The sequence below is a fragment of the Anguilla anguilla genome, chromosome 2 (genome assembly GCF_013347855.1).
Source record: "Anguilla anguilla isolate fAngAng1 chromosome 2, fAngAng1.pri, whole genome shotgun sequence".
Taxonomy (NCBI): domain Eukaryota; kingdom Metazoa; phylum Chordata; class Actinopteri; order Anguilliformes; family Anguillidae; genus Anguilla; species Anguilla anguilla.
In genome coordinates this window covers 45,409,593-45,425,737 of record NC_049202.1, presented here as the reverse complement: position 1 = coordinate 45,425,737, position 16,145 = coordinate 45,409,593, and the positions used below count along the sequence as shown (strand labels likewise).

Here is a 16,145-nt window from a genome sequence, read left to right as displayed (position 1 = left end):
AGGATATTCTAATTCATAATTAAAAATAATAGAGAAAAATGGGACACAGTAAATTATATTTTACGACATTCAACACCTCAGGATTTAAGCTTTAATTACCTGTTTATTGGGATTAAGATTCTGAGAATGACACACATTATAGTCGTACAAGAACATACCAAAGGAAATACAATTAGTCTGTGGAATTTCAAACGGAATGAGAAAAGCGCACGTTTTGGCCTGGTGGTGGTGCTGTTCTCAGGAGTGTATGAAGGGGACCCACTTGTTCCAGTTGGCCTCGTGAGGGAAGACCTTGCTGAGCCTCAGGCAGCAGTCCACCTCGGGCTCGTAGAACGCGGTGGCGTTGTCTCTGAGCTTCACCCCTTCATCCTTCACCTCGGCCGCACGTGCGGGAGAGAAGAGGGACGCCCGGGGCCGTCCCATCATGTACCTCTTCCGCACGCACCCCATCTCCTCCAGACCCTGGGGAAAGGCACGCTTTTAGTCCTCAAGTCTTAAGAAAATGAGACCAGACAGCCTCTACACAAGGTCCCACACTGAAGGCCTAAGTCAGGTAGTCAAAAAAAATTTTAAACAATCAATCAGTCTGCTGAGAACAGACAAGCCAAGAGAGAAATCCATCATCTTAAGAAGTTATCATAAGCCCCCACAGGAACCGTCTCCTCGTGCTCTGATTGGCCAGTGAGAAAGCAGGCAGAAGAGAGCTGAGGAAGGCTCACCTGCAGAAGGTCCAGAAGGACCACGGGCTGCAGGACGCCTCGGTAGTGCTCCACCAGCGCCGACTCGGGGAGGCCCGGCTTGGACATGATGTGCGAGAGCAGCGACTCCAGCATGCCCTTGCACACGGGCTTGTTCAGGCTCCCGTCCACGATGCGCCAGGGCCGGCTGATGAAGCTCACCTTGTCGAACGCACTGCGGGGACAGGGGAGAGCCGACAGCTGAGGTGACAAGCAGCAGGGCGACAACACTCAGGAGCACATACCATCTGGAACAAGGTGCCCCCAGAGCAAGGAGGATGCGCTATTGTGCTCACGTGTACATATAGGGTGAAGGCCAGGGGGAATATTTTGCTCACGCATTTGGTTTTCTCTGCTGGTAAATAATGTCATTGGTGATATGAAATGACAACTGGAATGTTTACCTTTCAACATGGCTGTCATTTCCATCTGCAAAAATAAAAATTAAAAAAACAGAGTGAACATCTGGTCACAAAGTGGGAACAACTGGGAGGGAGTGAAAACTATTTAAATTTTGGCAATTAGCAGAATTAGCAGCGACTTACTGAACATAAGTGCATGCAGAAAAGTTTTGGACAACCAAATCATTAGGGTTGCAACCAATCATTGCTATCAATACATAACTTAGAAATAGTCACTACATACAGCTAAGACATAGTTAAAGTAAGAGCTATAATAGATGCAATAGGGAGAGAGTGTCGTGCGTTAAGTAGCGAATGGGTTTGAGGACATGATTTTAGATGAAACACACGGGAGGCTAGTAAAGCCATGATAAACATTCAGCATTAGGTCAGCCATATAAGCAGGTGTGTTCTCAGTCTGAGACAAAAGATACGACTGTAACATTACAGGAGCTTATTCCACCACTGGGGGGCTGGAAGAAATAAGCGGCAGCATCACACCAATGGTAAAACGCTAGCATAAATGTCCTATTTGAATCCAGCACTGTACACACCTGGAGAAAGCACGTACCTTTAGTCTGAGTGTGCTCTGCATCCGTGCTCTCACTGGACTGAGCAGGAGGATCACCGACGGGAGATGGCGGAAGGGGTGACGCTTCGTCCGGCAGGGTGCCGCCCGGCCCCTCTCCTCCCTCCCAAGTTGGGGCCTCTCCTTTAGCGGCATCCTCCATTTGGGCCCCGGGCCCCGCATCTGTGTTGGGCCCCGCATCTGCGTTGGGCCCCGCATCTGCATCCGGCCCTGCTGACTGTTCGGAGAGTTCCATTCCCTCGGGTGCGTGAGCGCTCGCTGGCTCCGCCTCTTCACTGAGACGCCTCTTTTTTCCGGAAGCCGCTTCCTTCTCCGTTTCCAAGGCGGGCCTTTTCCTCGGGGGCGCCTGCTGCTCTTCCCCCCCCTGTGGCCGGGTCCTCTTCCTGGGCGTCAGCTTTTGTGAGGAGGGGTCCTTGCTCCTGCTAGGCTGCCTCTCGGCGGTCTGGGTGTGCACTAGCCAGGGGTCGGCATATTTCACAGCCACCACGCGCACAGTTTTCCCTCCGACAACCAGGACCTCCTCCAGGTTCACTAGGTCCTGTGCAAGAATACAACGTTGAAGCAAGCGGTTGAACATGATCGAAGCTACAAACTGACAGTCCTGGAAACCTATGATTCCAAAAGACTTCTGACAATAGCCCAGTATCCATCAAACGTAAGAGAAATACAGACTTGAAAATCAGCAGCCCTCACCTGCAGGTACTGACGGAATGTTCTGGTCCTGCCGTCCCGCACCTCCTCGAGGGCGGAGAAGCTGCGGCTGAGCTCCAGCCTGTCGCAGCCGAAGGACCCGGCGGCTTCCAGGGCGGCGCGGATGTCGAGCGCGGCCCGCAGGTCCTCGGCACTGTAGCCGTACGCGTTGACGCAGCGGTCGCTGAAGCTCTCCGAGGCGCCGGAGTCGCCGGAGCGCCTCATTAGGTAGGTGAAAAGCTTGGGCAAGCAGGCTTCCCCCTGCAACCCGCCATCTATGAGGCTGCCGTCCCCTGCGGCAACGACAAAACACGAGACAGAAACGGGACTCAGCCCTTCCCACCGACTCATACCGACCGAGCAACCTGCGGGAGGCGTTTCAATAAATGAGCGTGATGACGACACTGCAAGGAAGAGGCCTCGGGGTGGGCTGCACAGAAGAGCGGGACTCACAGTCAGAGCTGAAGAGGGCGTGGGCAGGGGTGTTGCGAAGCTTCACCCTCATGGTGCAGGAGTTGACCACCACGTTGTCACAGGTGTTGAGGTTGCGCATGCTGACGATTCCCGGGACGGAGAGGCCCCGCATCAGCAGGTAGTTGGTCCGGGAGGCCTGACGGGGATTCACCTCAAACTTCTTCTTCCCTTCGCCCTCCTCCATGTCGTCGTCCTCGTCATCTTCTGCCACATCCTTTCCGGCACTGAGACAGAAAAGCAACGTTTCTCGACCAGCATGAGGCACACCTGATCAAGACTTTTACATAGGACTCCCGTTCAAAGGAAGAACCACAGGTTCCTGACTGGCCCAGTTAGGAAAGGCACACATCAAGAGCACAGACTTCAGCTGCAGAGCTCACTACATGGGTGCAGAGTGAGAACATTGCCACTGACAATTCCTAAACTAAGGCCTGTATAGAAGCACGCAGGATTAGACATGCATTATGTCATATATATTTTCATTTAGAATTTATGGACTTCATTTATGATACAATTGTATTGAAAACCAGTTAAAGCTGATTAAATATTCATGCAGTGCTGGGACGAGCGCATGTCCCCAGTTACCTCTTTATTAACTCGTTCTCCACCAAGGTGCTGTCCACCACCACGATCTGGTCAGGGATGGTCAGCTCCACGGACAGCAGGCCCAGCACCATCAGGCTCATGCAGATCACGCAGGCGCCACCACTGCCGTCCAGGGGGAACAGGACCATGTCCGACTCAGGCTCTGGCTCGGTCTCGCTCGTCTCCTGGTTCTGAAATACGAACTTGTTGGGCCGGTCATCCTTCCCGCAGCTCCGCAGGGTTTCCAGGAACTCGAAGGCCTCGGTGCAGATGGTGTTAGGGATGCGCCAGGTGAAGCACCTGGGCAGGGGCGGGGTCAGGGACAGAGGAGGGAACGAGACAACAGCTGGTCAGACATTCCTTTGGACCACTTGCCTCAGTCCTTAGAGACTACCCTCCCACATCTACACCCTTCCGTTTCTTTAAAAATGCTGCCAGTCTTTGACCATATACAGCAGGGCTGCCCAGGTCTTGTTCCTGGAGATCTACTATCCTGTAGGTTTCCATTTCACCCTGATCTACCATCCTGTAGGTTTCCATTTCACCCTGATTTACCATCTTGTAGGTTTCCATTTCACCCTGATTTGGCACGGTTGGAGTGAAAACCTACAGCACGGTAGATTTTCAGGAACAGGAATGGGCAGCTCTAATATACAGTAATAGAAAAAAAGATTTTCATCCTGAATTTAGATAATGGTTTATTTGTGTCCTATGCCTCAAACAACATATTGGACTTCACTTTGGAACAAGAAAGAAAGTCTGGAACCTTCAAGTCAGTGCAAAGGGTTGGACAACATTATATATTTAACCTATGTTGTCTTTCTAACCTCGAAATATTTACTTGATGCCATACAAAAAAAATTATACTCAGTAAGTTAAAAGTTTAAATACACATTTATTTGGGCATAACGAGTAATGAAGTCTTATGACGTGTGGTCACAGAGTACGCGATGCTCACCTGTAGTAGGTCTGAGACAGCTGGTAGGACATGGGAAGAAAGGGCAGCGCCCGGCACTTCTTGGGCCCAAAGATCTTGTGAACGCGGCGACGATTCACAAGGCCTTGCTTCTGACACTTCAGAAAGGCCCTGTAAAGAAGCTCTTGCTTGTACCTGCTGTATATATGGAAGGTCTGATGCCGGAAAGTGAGAGTGAGTGGTGTGTGTGTGTGTGTGTGTGTGTTTGAGAGAGAGGACAAACAGATAATAGTTTTAGCAGTGAAAACTTTTTTGATGTTAAATAGTGATTAATTACATCCATATTTGAAGCCAGATTTTCTGTTCATATTTATAGGTTACATTTTGGGAAGCTATAAGAGAACAGCAGGTTTTCAGTCAATTACCTGAAAGGAGCGACAGCTCTTCATTTGTATGGTGGACAGCACCAGGGTGCTCTGGATCAAGTTATTGAGCACCAGGGAATGGATGTCTTCAACGCTGCAATTACAACATTGGCTTTGTCAAGACTACCTTCCTGAAATGGGAAAGCACCCATTCTCAAAGGTGCACTTCACTGTATGCCATATTACCTGGTGAGGGTGTCCTTCATGTTCTCCTCAGAGTCCTCTCCAATGGCATAGACCTTGAATCTGTGAAGAGTCACCACAGCACCAATGCTAATGTAGAAAAGCACTGTACGTTTGCGCTATTCTTCAGCAAACTTTTAACTTCCTTCTCATCCCTCCCGTACACAGACACAAACCTTTTGAAAAGATCCTCTTTGCTGTCGGGGATTTCAAAAGAACAGTCTCCTGAATCTGTGCTGAACTTCTGCCTCAGGGTGGCGACAAACTCCTTGAACTCAGAGGCGCACACCTAAAATGGGAGATTAGTCTCTCAACAATGCCCAACTACAAGACAGGATACAAAACATCACTGATCAACAACTAGCTCATCATTTCCCTCTGATCAAATGAGAACCTTTAAAAAAGACTTCAGCCCCAGAGATTCACTGGGGCTACAATACAAAAACCAAAGTCTTTCCAGACTAACATGGTTCATGATACCCTTAATACAAAAGGCTACGGATTAGTAAACATTTCACATGGGTTTCGAGGCTAACAGTATTTGTTATGCTTTAGTAACACAAAAAAAACTATGCAGAAATGGGGTCAGAAACAGATTCATTCATTCATCGCGTGCAACCCAAACCCCATTAAGCACCATTTGTCAGTCCTACCTCTGAGTCCTCGTAGTTGTTGCTCCTGTTCTGAAAGTCCTCAACGAGAGCTTTATCTTGGTACACCTCTGCCAGGCATATTCTACGGGAAAAAAGTACATCCGGAGATAAAAATATTAAAACTGGATTTGTTTGTGAATTAAATGGATGTTATCAGACCAGATGGTGTTGCCCCTGTGCTGTGATTAAAGGGGTGGGGGGGGGGGGGAAGTCTGAAATTTAAATGTTAAAAACAATAAAGCTCCACTTGCACAGATGTGTGTCCGCCTGAGAAGAAGCTTTGCAAGGGGGGAATTAAAAGCCAGCAAACGCATAAAGGTACAGCATTTCACAAAAAGCCGGGTGACCGTGCCAGATTACAGCAAGAGAGCCTAAAGTCACATGACCCACTTGAAGTTGAGGAAGGTCTGGGGGTTCTTCATGATGTAGCGCGAGCGCCGGCCCACCGACAGGGACGTCTTGTCCAGAGATTCCTCGAACTGAGCGTGGAGCTGGTCTCGCACCACTTGCCAGGGGACGAAGGGCTTCTTAATCTGCACGGCAGAACCGTGAGCACACACAGGCAGGTCAAGCTGGGGGCCCTTCAGAGAACCATTCTTGAATATCACTGCAGCTTCATCTGATTGTATGTCAGTATTATTTTTTATATAGAAAAACTGCTCCAGTACAAAAAGCCTATTTAGGGGCTTCACGGCGTGTCCTGTACTTGGGTTTTAAAATCGGGTGAATGAAGGAGTGGTTTGAGGTTGACCAGCAATTAAAGAAACAAGGCGAGCGAGTGACTTAACCAGGTAAGCCATTGGGAGGAACTGCACACACGTATCCAAGTTTACACAGCCGATCAGAGTGACAGTGGCTCACCTTGCGATTGAGAAAGTGGCTAGCAACACGGCACAGCATCAGAAGGCTGTCCTCCCGCACGGTCCAAGTCACTCGCTGTCGAGTCATCCTCTTGAGGGCGGACAGGTCGGCTTCGTCGTGGAAAGGGAGGCGCGCCCGTTTTTTCGGAGGGTTCCCCACTAAAGCACCACGTGACAGACAGTGTCATTAACCGCTTTGCCTGCGTGTTGAATACAAACCTTTAAAAAAAAGCATGTTTTGGCCCGAATGTTTCGGAGGCCGGAACTTCTCACCTTTTTTCTTCCTCTTGGCCTGCTTCGCGGGCTCCTTCTTCTGCTTCTTGCGCTTCTGTTTCTTCCCGCCCGCAACTCGCGAGTTCCTATCGCTGGACTCGACGGTGACCTGGATCTTTTCCTCCATCACTGGCAACCGGGGGTCCGTTCTGCTTCCTAAGGGCAACAGAGAAGCAGACATGTAGGCCTCCATTACAGTCTGGAACACATACACACAGACAGATATTACACAGCTCTACGAAGGTTCACACAAATGTCTCACACACAGCTTGAGATTCACAAAAAAAATCACATAAAATCAAAGCAAGTTCAAAACCGTACATCCGCGCCTGACACTGTCAGTAAAATATACTTCACAACCTTCACTGCACATCTTAAATTCTTTAAATTAGGAATAGCTCCTTACCGCTAGGCATAGACAGAGGCAATAGGTGCTTGGACAGGAGATTGTTCAGTCTGAGGGTAGGGTTACTGTCATAAGAGCTGCCAGGCTGGAACAGAAGACAGGAGATATAAAGAACACACAAATAAAAACACCTGTGTGTTTTGTGAGTGTTGCTATTGCGATTGAGGACCGTGCTGAAGTACTGACCGTTCTAGGTTTGCAGAGGAGGTAGCTCATCCAGATCCAGTTTCGCTTCAAGTGGCTGAAGAAGGCGGAGTCCAATCCTCCGGCTCCCTTACCGTCCCCGGGAATCGCCCCATCGTCCGTCACCTCCGCGCTGCCCCTGTTCAGGACATACCCCCGAAAGTCGCCCGTCAGCCCCCGTGCTCGCCTGCTACTCCACCCCAAACCCCCGACCGCGGGCCACACCCACTTTAGCGTATACGCCAACCGCGAGTACTTCTCGTCCGGCCGCATCTGCTCCGCAGGTTCCGCTTCTTCCTCCTCCGTGCCAGTGGCCTGACCCCTCCTGCGCGGGCCTCTTATCACACCTGGAGACGCGGGGAACGGCAAACTGCAGTGACTGCTCTGAGGATTTCCACAGTGACCGGCTCGAAAGGGCGCTGCTGGAAAATGTGCGTGTGCTGATGCGCTGATCTGACCACAGGGTGGCACTACAGCTCACACAGAGAGCGTCTAGGCCGGCCCTGCCAAGCGTGGCTGCCTACCCTGGGCGAGTGGACCGTGTGAACTGTGCCAAACAAACAGGTTTCACACACTCCACTAAAGCAGGGCTGCCCAGCCCCGTTCCTGGAGATCTACCATCTGGTGGGTTTTCATTTCAACCCTAATTTGGCATACCTGACTCTACTAATTAACATCTCAACAAGATCTCTAGCTGTTGAGTGGTGTGTGCTTTGTTAGGGTTGAAGCAAAACCGATCTCCAGGAACAGCGTTGGGCAGCCCTGCACTACAGGGACCTTAAATAAGCAGATAAATTCAGAAAGGTCAGTTGCTAGGTAGATTAAAGGAAATATCACTAAAATAGAAGGAAACAGCACTGACTAAAAGAGAAGAGTGTACCTAAAGGGGTGTTAAGGCAGACACACTGCAGGTCAAACCAGTAGTTCTCCACATCTTGCAGGGTGTCGAAAACGTAACGGCGATGTTCGAAAGGCCGGCTTGACATAGCTAGATTATAGTGGGGCTCACAAGTGGTGGTGTCCACAATGGTGGCTTTCTTCCTCAGATAGACAAAGATCTAAGAAGGTAAATACAATGATAAATGCACTTAGTATAACAGTGACACCAGGCATAACATCATCCATCTTAATTCTGTACCCTTTAATGTCCTGATACAGTTATGTTTGCAATCCCTTAATCCTTTTACATGTCTTTATTTGAATATCTACACAAATTAACTGAGAAGAAAATCTACCTGATCTTTGTCTTGGAACTTTTCAATCGGTCCAAACTGCATTAGTCCCATGTAGCACAAGCGTTGCATACACTCATGAAAGCTAAATATATACCTCCTGTAACACACACAAAACATTGCATGGTACAGATTAAAAGGAATGCTCTTTTTCAATGGCAAATGCACACTAACCAATTCAAAACAGCCAAGTAAAAGAAGAGTATTATCTGAAGCTATGTACCTTTTGTATAAGAGCTGCTTTTTAATCTCCCCAGGAAGAAATCTAATGAGGTAGTGCTGCTTCACAGGGTCACTCAGGAATGCATCCAAACCGTCGACCTGTTTCAATCAGACAGGCACGTTACAAACTCAGTACTGTAATTCAGCATTCAAGGAGGCTAAATCCTACATATATACAATCCTAAACATATATTACACTGATTTTTAAATTAACTTTTGAAGTCACATCTTTATGACAAAGTTTTGTCTTTGCCAATGTGCGTGAATGTACATATGTGAAAGAGCAGGCACCTGGTGGCTGACTTGGATGATCTGGACAAAGACGGAGAGAGGTAGTGAGAGCAGCATGTCGCTGGTGAGGGCCCAGCCGTAGCTGAACTCTCTGTGCAGGGGCGTTGGGGGTATGTACCTTCTCCATGTCAATTCGTCCACATACACTAAAAGAGACACACAAAATGGCGCCTGAGTTTTTATCATTTGTATTCAATGGTATTCAAAGGACTGATCGGGCATTTCATTTTACCTTTGATTTGATCGTTTTTGGTCTCGCTGACCGCTCCGTCCTTGTCGCCTGCCGTCCCTGACAAATGAGGATCGGGAGTGGAGGCTTTATCTTCAGTCTGATTGGACGACTGAGATTCTGAACTCTGATTGGCTGATTCATTCCGTTTACCCTCTTCTCCTTCTTCATCAGCACTTGACCTCCTCAAAGGATGGCCATAGATGAGGTACCACAGGAATAAGTGCACCAGTTTAAGGCGAGGTATTTTAGGCTGAAATCCAAGGGACCGACCAAGGCCTGGAACTACACACACAAAAAAATAGATCATCACTTGATATTTTGCGACTTGCCCTTCAAAATGAAATCTTTCCAACATTTTCTCTTCTAGCTACAGAAATTTGGATTTACCAAATGTACCAACATAGTACACAGTACACTACCAATAGAAGGCCTGAAGGACTTCTCCTTGGCTTGCGCTTTTCCTTTGGTTCTGCTCACAGGCGTCTTCTGGGGACCGGCTCCCTTCTTTTTGCCCTTAGTGTCATCCCCTTGTTGGTTCTCTTCCTCCACATTAGCCTGAGGCACTTTCATCCTGTGAGAGAAACGGCAGCCCAGTCACACTTTCTGGCCTCCACCACAGTCCCTTCTCCGACCTGTTGGAAACTACTGATGGCAGATTGTAGCTGCAAGTACCCAATAACAGGTGGAGCCATTTCACGCTTGTTTTCAATTGTACTGTTTTGTATTGTACTTTTTCAGTGTGCTACAAACACTCAGCCTTTCAGTGCTTTTGAAGGTTTTAAAAAAAATGTTTTATCTCAATTAGACTCACCTGGATAAACTATAAAAAACTAATAATAGTAATAATAATTTTAATAATAATGAAAAAATAATAAAGATTTCACAGATTTCCAATGAGTGTATCAATGATAAACATAAAGCTTCATTCTTCCATCACTTGTGAAACTCCTCTCACCTCTGTTGTGAATAGGAGCTTGAGATGCGGAATCTGATTTGTTCAATGGCACTTTTCACCAAGGGGTCATCTGGGGTTACGGAGGGATGGACCACAAACTCCACCTGAAACAAAAAATAAACAAAAAAAAAAGACGTGAAGCCAAATTGTTTCTTAGTCGAGAGATGTTGGCACAGAACTGAGGCTAAGCTCCTTGGTAAATAAAAGCCATACTGTTGATGTACAGGTACTGTGTCTCAGGCCTCTGTCCTGGTACCTTTTTGCTGATGCCATCCTGTATAATGGTGGTGCAGAACAGTTTGAGCATTCCCTCTCTGGAGAGGCTTCTCAGCAGCCTCATGATGGATTTTTTGCAGCATCTGGTAGACACTCCATCCTGCTTCTCCTCCTCCACGATCATCTTCTGCAGCCTGGTCAGAGGAGACGGTTGTCAGCAAAGACTCGTACATACAGACCAAACGTTGCCACACACCCGAGCTGCACAGCGAACGTTACTCACGAGTGCAGGCTGTCGATGAGTTTGACGCTGCGGATGGTTTCGATAATGAGGTTCTTGCGCTTCAGCAGCCGGTATGTCTGATGGGAATGCGGCATTCGCTGGGAACATTTCCCCGATTTGAGAAGCCGTGACTCCTGGGGTGAGAAGTGGGCTCCCGTGAAAACCTCAGAGAGGCCAGCACAGTCAGCAACTTTGGTTAGTCACAACTATTAAACGGCAAAAATAATAACTAAACAAACTAAAAAGACCTTTTGACCGATGACTTGCTCCACGATCGTCACGCTGGTGTCATTAACGTTACTGCTGTGTGCGCTCTGGCTGCAGGTTGTGTCCAGACTTGTGTCACCTTGGTCCAGATCCTGCACCACCCGCTTGGTCTGGCTTCCACGCACTCGTTTAGGAGTAAATGCTGTGGAGAGAAAAGTAAATATTTGAGACACAGGAAGAAAAACCTCCGCTAACATCCCAACATAAGTGAAATATATCCAGCCTTACGAAGATGATACGCATGCTTAGATGCAATCAATCTACTGCACATTGGACAAGGGTGCCAGCCAAACACTATAGTGTGTACTCACGCTTAATAGGTGTTGACTGCAGGATGGGAAAGTCCAGCTTGGTTTGTTTTAATGGGGTTGGCTTTAAGGACTTCTCTTTGAAAGGTTGTTTTGAATTTTTAGCAGGTTTTTTAGATGAGCTGCCTTTTGGTGTAGGCTGCTGCTGCTGCTCTGACAACATCTGCTCTTCCTCCGCCATGGACACATCCTCCGCAGGCGGCGACAGCGACACCTCCACCTCGCTCACATCTGCCGTCTTGCCTGTCCTCAGCTGCTCGCTCCGCGCCTTCTCCTTCACAAACTGGCGATTCAAGTCACTCTGCTCCACGAAGGTCTTGCTAATGTACTTGATGGTTCTCTGACGGCCCTCGTCCTCCATGAAGCCCTTTGGTGAAGACAGGTGCCGCTTTGAACCAATCACCCGCTAGCACTTCCGACAACAGGGTGGCAGTGTAGTATAATGGGTAAGGAACTGGTCTTGCAACCTAAAGGCCACAGGTTCGATTCCTGGGTAGGACACTGCCATTGTACCCTTGAGCAAGGTACTTAACCTGCATTGCTTCAGTATATATCCAGCTGTATAAGTGGATGTAATGTGAATGCTAAAGTTCTGTAAGTCACTCTGGATAAGAGCGTCTGCTAAATGCCTGTAATGTAATGTGAACAATACTTCTTCTTTTCAGAGGAATCAATAGAAAAAGCAGGTAAAGGTTCACACAGAGGGTTCATCAGAATATACCCTACCTTGATCATGTTGTTTCGTTCCAGATGACGGCATATCATGCGTCCTTCAAGCTTCCCCACATTCATGAGCCCTCTGAGAGCAGATTGGGAAATTCCTTTTGTTCCACTGCTTACAACTGTCCATCAAAAGATGCAAATTTAATGAGAAACCTGAACACGGATAATTTCTGTGTTGACCTGAATAGTACTTCCAATCACAATTTAGCACATTACTATAAAAAACATTTTTCCATTACACATCTATTTTTCTTTATCTGTGATCAGTAATGCACAAAGTTAGTTTTTTCTCATCATATTAATATTATTATTATTATTTCACACAGCTTGTAAACGTGAGGGTCTGGACGCACTTATTTCATAGGCCTGCACTAGTGTGTCTAGCTCTCTGATGGGACCCTCTGAGTTAGGCTGGTTCCTATAACAGTCATCTTCATCGTTTTCGTCCTCATCCTCCTCCTCCTTCTTCCTATACTCTCTCAAAAGCTTGATGCATCGCACCATGATATCCGTTCCTGCAGAAGAAACAAATGCATGCGCATTGGTGCACGTGCGTACTTCATGTCAGCATGTTTCAGATCGGCGGCCGTCTGGGAGAGCTACAGTACCTCTTTTGGTTTTACATGGTCCTGCATTAGGGTTCAGCTCCTCCAGCGGAACAGACACAATCTGAACCAGCTTGGCAGCCATCATGTACTGGTACACACGCTTGAACGTCCGCTCGCACACACACTGGAAAAGAGAAGGAACGCCACTGCGACTTTCAATTTCCATCATAAAACTGCTTTTCCTCCAAAGGTGCTGATCAGATTCTTAAGTTTTAAACACATACATTAAATACATCTTACCAGCTGCTCTCGCAGTTTGATCATCGCACCAATATTTTTTGGGCATACAGACAATATGTTGGAGGTTTTCTCCATCAGGATGTCATACTTGCTCCTCCTAAAATATTGTAAAAAATAAAATAAATAAATAAATAAACGCATTGCCGCATTTTAGAGCTCCGCTAACATTTTGTTTCTTTATTGTTGTGTTCATAAATGATGTGCAGAAAAAAAGGAAATCAAAATTCTCATGGCATATCAAGAATTGAACGGACATTACATTTGACACATTCACTAATCAAATCAACCATGTTCAAGGACAGATGGTGGCTATTATAAATAGGCAATTATTATGACTGTTATCATTATTATTAGCAGTAATAGTAGTAGTAGTATAATATGTTTTTGTGTCCACATATTTCATAAGCTGATGGATAGAACTACAGTAATAGTTTAGCCTAAATTCAGTAGATACATCAACAGACTGCAGATGAGGTGCAATTTCACCTGTCCACATGGAATCTCTTGAGGAGGATAAGGATGGAATACTGTTGGCCACCGTTTGCCATTCGGATTACATGAGACTGGAGGGTGATCAGACCGTTCTTGTCCAGAGACTTCCTCAGGTAGTGCATTTTTCCAGCGTCTGTTCTGACAGATTGAAATATAAACAAACAACGTCATACATTACACATTTAACTGGAGGGCTGCAGCCTGGCTGGCTTTCTAAATGTTCTCCAAGTGGCAAAGGTTACAAGATATCAGACCTGGCATGAATAGTAATAACTAGATTCAAAAATTAAATGAGAGATTGGATAAAAAATGACCTCTCTGGACTATTGCCCAAAAGCAACCCAAGAAGGAGATAGGAATTCTTTGCATGGTTTTCACAATAAATATATAAAAATTATTTGAAGAAAGCATAACATTCAGTTAACATTGACAAAAGATGTATCTGTACTTGAAGATTCTGCTGTGTAGATCTCTTTGGAGCTCTCCCTGCCATCTTGCCCTGCCCAGTCGCTCCAAGATGCAGTATGAATGGTCTGACAATTTAAGGTCAGGATCCCCTTCACATCCAATCAAAGTCCTGAAACGGACCTTTTGAGATGCGACCATAACGAGCTTCTCTCCCCATCTGCATAACGTTGAATGAAGAAAAATAAGACTATGGTTAGAGCACAATATATTTGAGAAAACTGGCTAATAAATTGACGTGTTTGATGAGCAGTGGTTTCTTACTTATCAATGGCATCTTCAAGAGAGCTGCATGGTTTAAAGTCAACAGTCCTGACTTGACTGGTAATATTTTTCCGTTCTTCAAAAAACGGACAAGATCCTTGAATCCCGTCTTCGTTTTCCTGAATGACTTTGACAGGATAACAGTCTTCCGGTATGTCTGGAGATGGCGTTGCCCGCCGAACCTCCTGTATGCCGGTTTCTGGGTCGATCTCTGCAAACCTATAAAGCCATATGATACCAGGTAATCACTATAACAAGCCTCTGGATAACTTATCTGACGTCAGCTGACTTGCAAGAAAGGAACTTTAACGTTAGCTAGCTAGCACAAACAAATAGCCAGCAAGAAAGCTAATAGTACCTTACTATTGGTTAGCAAACTTCACGTTGCCTTCACGTTGCAGACAGCAAGTTTTCCTGTTTTGTAACGTTGTCTACCTGAGCTTGTTAACGCTGCGCTGTCACTGAATTCGGGCTCAGACTTACCGGTCAAATAATTTTAGTTGCGCCCTTTCCCTTGGCAATTCGTAGAATTCGATATCTGGATCACACACCAATGATTTCCAAAGAAGCTCCTTTGTAGCAAGGTCTAGCTTTAGAGGAAACTTGGGACTTCTGTCCTCAAGACGGATCCAGAGAGAACAGATTGTTATCCCATCCAAACCTTCCAGAGCAACTTCATCGATAAGCATTTGGAGAGCATCCATCGTCGCACGTATGTTGCTCAGGCTTTTCCAAAGCCTGTGGAATTGCACAGAGAGCAATCACTACAATGCACAAAGCGTCCGATTTCACAGATTAAAGTATAAACGGTTCGTGAATAAAATCGTACAAAACAGGCCCTTACACTAGCGTTACACATTGAGCTAACGTTGGCGTAGCTAGCTTAGAACAACGTCTTCCTCCAACCGCTTGCCCTACGCTTGTGACGTTCTTCACATTTGACCTTCGACATTGTGCTTTACGTTTCATACGTGTTTTTCGGCATTCGTGTACATCATGTCAGTCTGGAAAAATATAAATAAATATCAGTCTGTCAGCTCAAATTTTCTGATAAATGTTGCAAGACGTTTGGCTTTGATAATAAGCTGAATGAAAATAATAACACCCGTTTTATAATGTAGAATTCTGGCTGCAGACACGAAATGCATAAGAAACAGACACTGATCTTAGAGAATGGCAATACAATTTAGCAGCACGATAAACATTGCAACCAAACTGGAAAGGTGCTACCGAGAGTGACAACTGGCTGGATTTTATTGCCCATTGTTAATGACAAATTATGCAGAGATGGGGTATCTTGACCTGTTTGAAAGGGGAATCAGTTGTTTTTTTCAGTCTTGTCACAAGTTAGTTTTATGAGACATTTTTTTTCGTTTATTAGTGGTGCCCATTTACGGCCAAAACACGTAAGTAAATATATTGCACAAACACTGGTCTACACAGTGCGTGATGGATATTTATGAAGTAGGTTAACATTTGTTGGGGAAGTTACAATGCCATATTGAATAGCTAAGGCTCTTGTTTTCGAGCTAGCTCTCAAGATCTCAATGTTTTGCTTAACGTAATTATTGAATATTTATTCACATAGTCATATCAACAACGTATCCCTAAAACGTGATTCTTTGTAGTTTTTCTCCACCATCTTTGTTTCTGTAGCTGTTCACAGATCCGGACATTATGGGTATTCCCCACCTGTGCAGGAGTGACTTCTCTTGGTGATCGCACAGCGCACTGCTCTGGGTCATCAACATAACTATGCCCCCTATGCCGCATGCATCCTGGTCGATTCACGTTGCCCAGTACATCTGCAAAATAGTTTGGCTGGTGTCATGTAGTGTTTCAATGTTTGCCATTGTGCACCTCCAATAAAGTTTTAATGTCGCATATAATGACTACAGTCATTTGCATTCGTTTTTTTTAAATGTCGGCAATACCGTTGTACACGTAATGTGCTCTAAGATTTCATGGTGTC

General features: G+C 46.2%; 1 protein-coding gene and 1 long non-coding RNA gene across 2 annotated transcripts; one reads left to right on the top strand and one right to left on the bottom strand.

The window, feature by feature from the left end:
• Positions 1 to 77: 77 nt before the first annotated feature.
• LOC118220547 (general transcription factor 3C polypeptide 1-like) lies at positions 78 to 15,093 on the bottom strand. The gene is made up of 38 exons (XM_035404374.1): positions 15,018 to 15,093; positions 14,657 to 14,911; positions 14,174 to 14,392; positions 13,893 to 14,069; positions 13,439 to 13,582; positions 12,953 to 13,049; positions 12,713 to 12,836; positions 12,458 to 12,619; positions 12,108 to 12,223; positions 11,385 to 11,748; positions 11,055 to 11,215; positions 10,807 to 10,940; positions 10,564 to 10,717; positions 10,308 to 10,411; positions 9,772 to 9,923; positions 9,353 to 9,634; positions 9,121 to 9,266; positions 8,831 to 8,928; positions 8,611 to 8,707; positions 8,256 to 8,433; positions 7,605 to 7,722; positions 7,379 to 7,514; positions 7,193 to 7,277; positions 6,787 to 6,942; positions 6,515 to 6,672; positions 6,044 to 6,186; positions 5,654 to 5,735; positions 5,177 to 5,289; positions 5,004 to 5,063; positions 4,818 to 4,911; positions 4,435 to 4,607; positions 3,477 to 3,776; positions 2,871 to 3,115; positions 2,421 to 2,710; positions 1,710 to 2,265; positions 1,142 to 1,166; positions 720 to 912; positions 78 to 462 (listed from the first exon to the last, which is right to left on the bottom strand). The coding sequence occupies exons 2-38, from the start codon at positions 14,875 to 14,877 to the stop codon at positions 238 to 240; spliced, it is 6,282 nt and encodes a 2,093-aa protein (XP_035260265.1). The 5' UTR covers positions 14,878 to 14,911; positions 15,018 to 15,093; the 3' UTR covers positions 78 to 237.
• Positions 14,986 to 16,065, top strand: LOC118220550. Its single transcript, XR_004763971.1, has 2 exons — positions 14,986 to 15,579; positions 15,830 to 16,065. It is a non-coding gene; the product is annotated as an uncharacterized LOC118220550 (long non-coding RNA).
• The last annotated feature ends 80 nt before the right edge of the window (positions 16,066 to 16,145 follow it).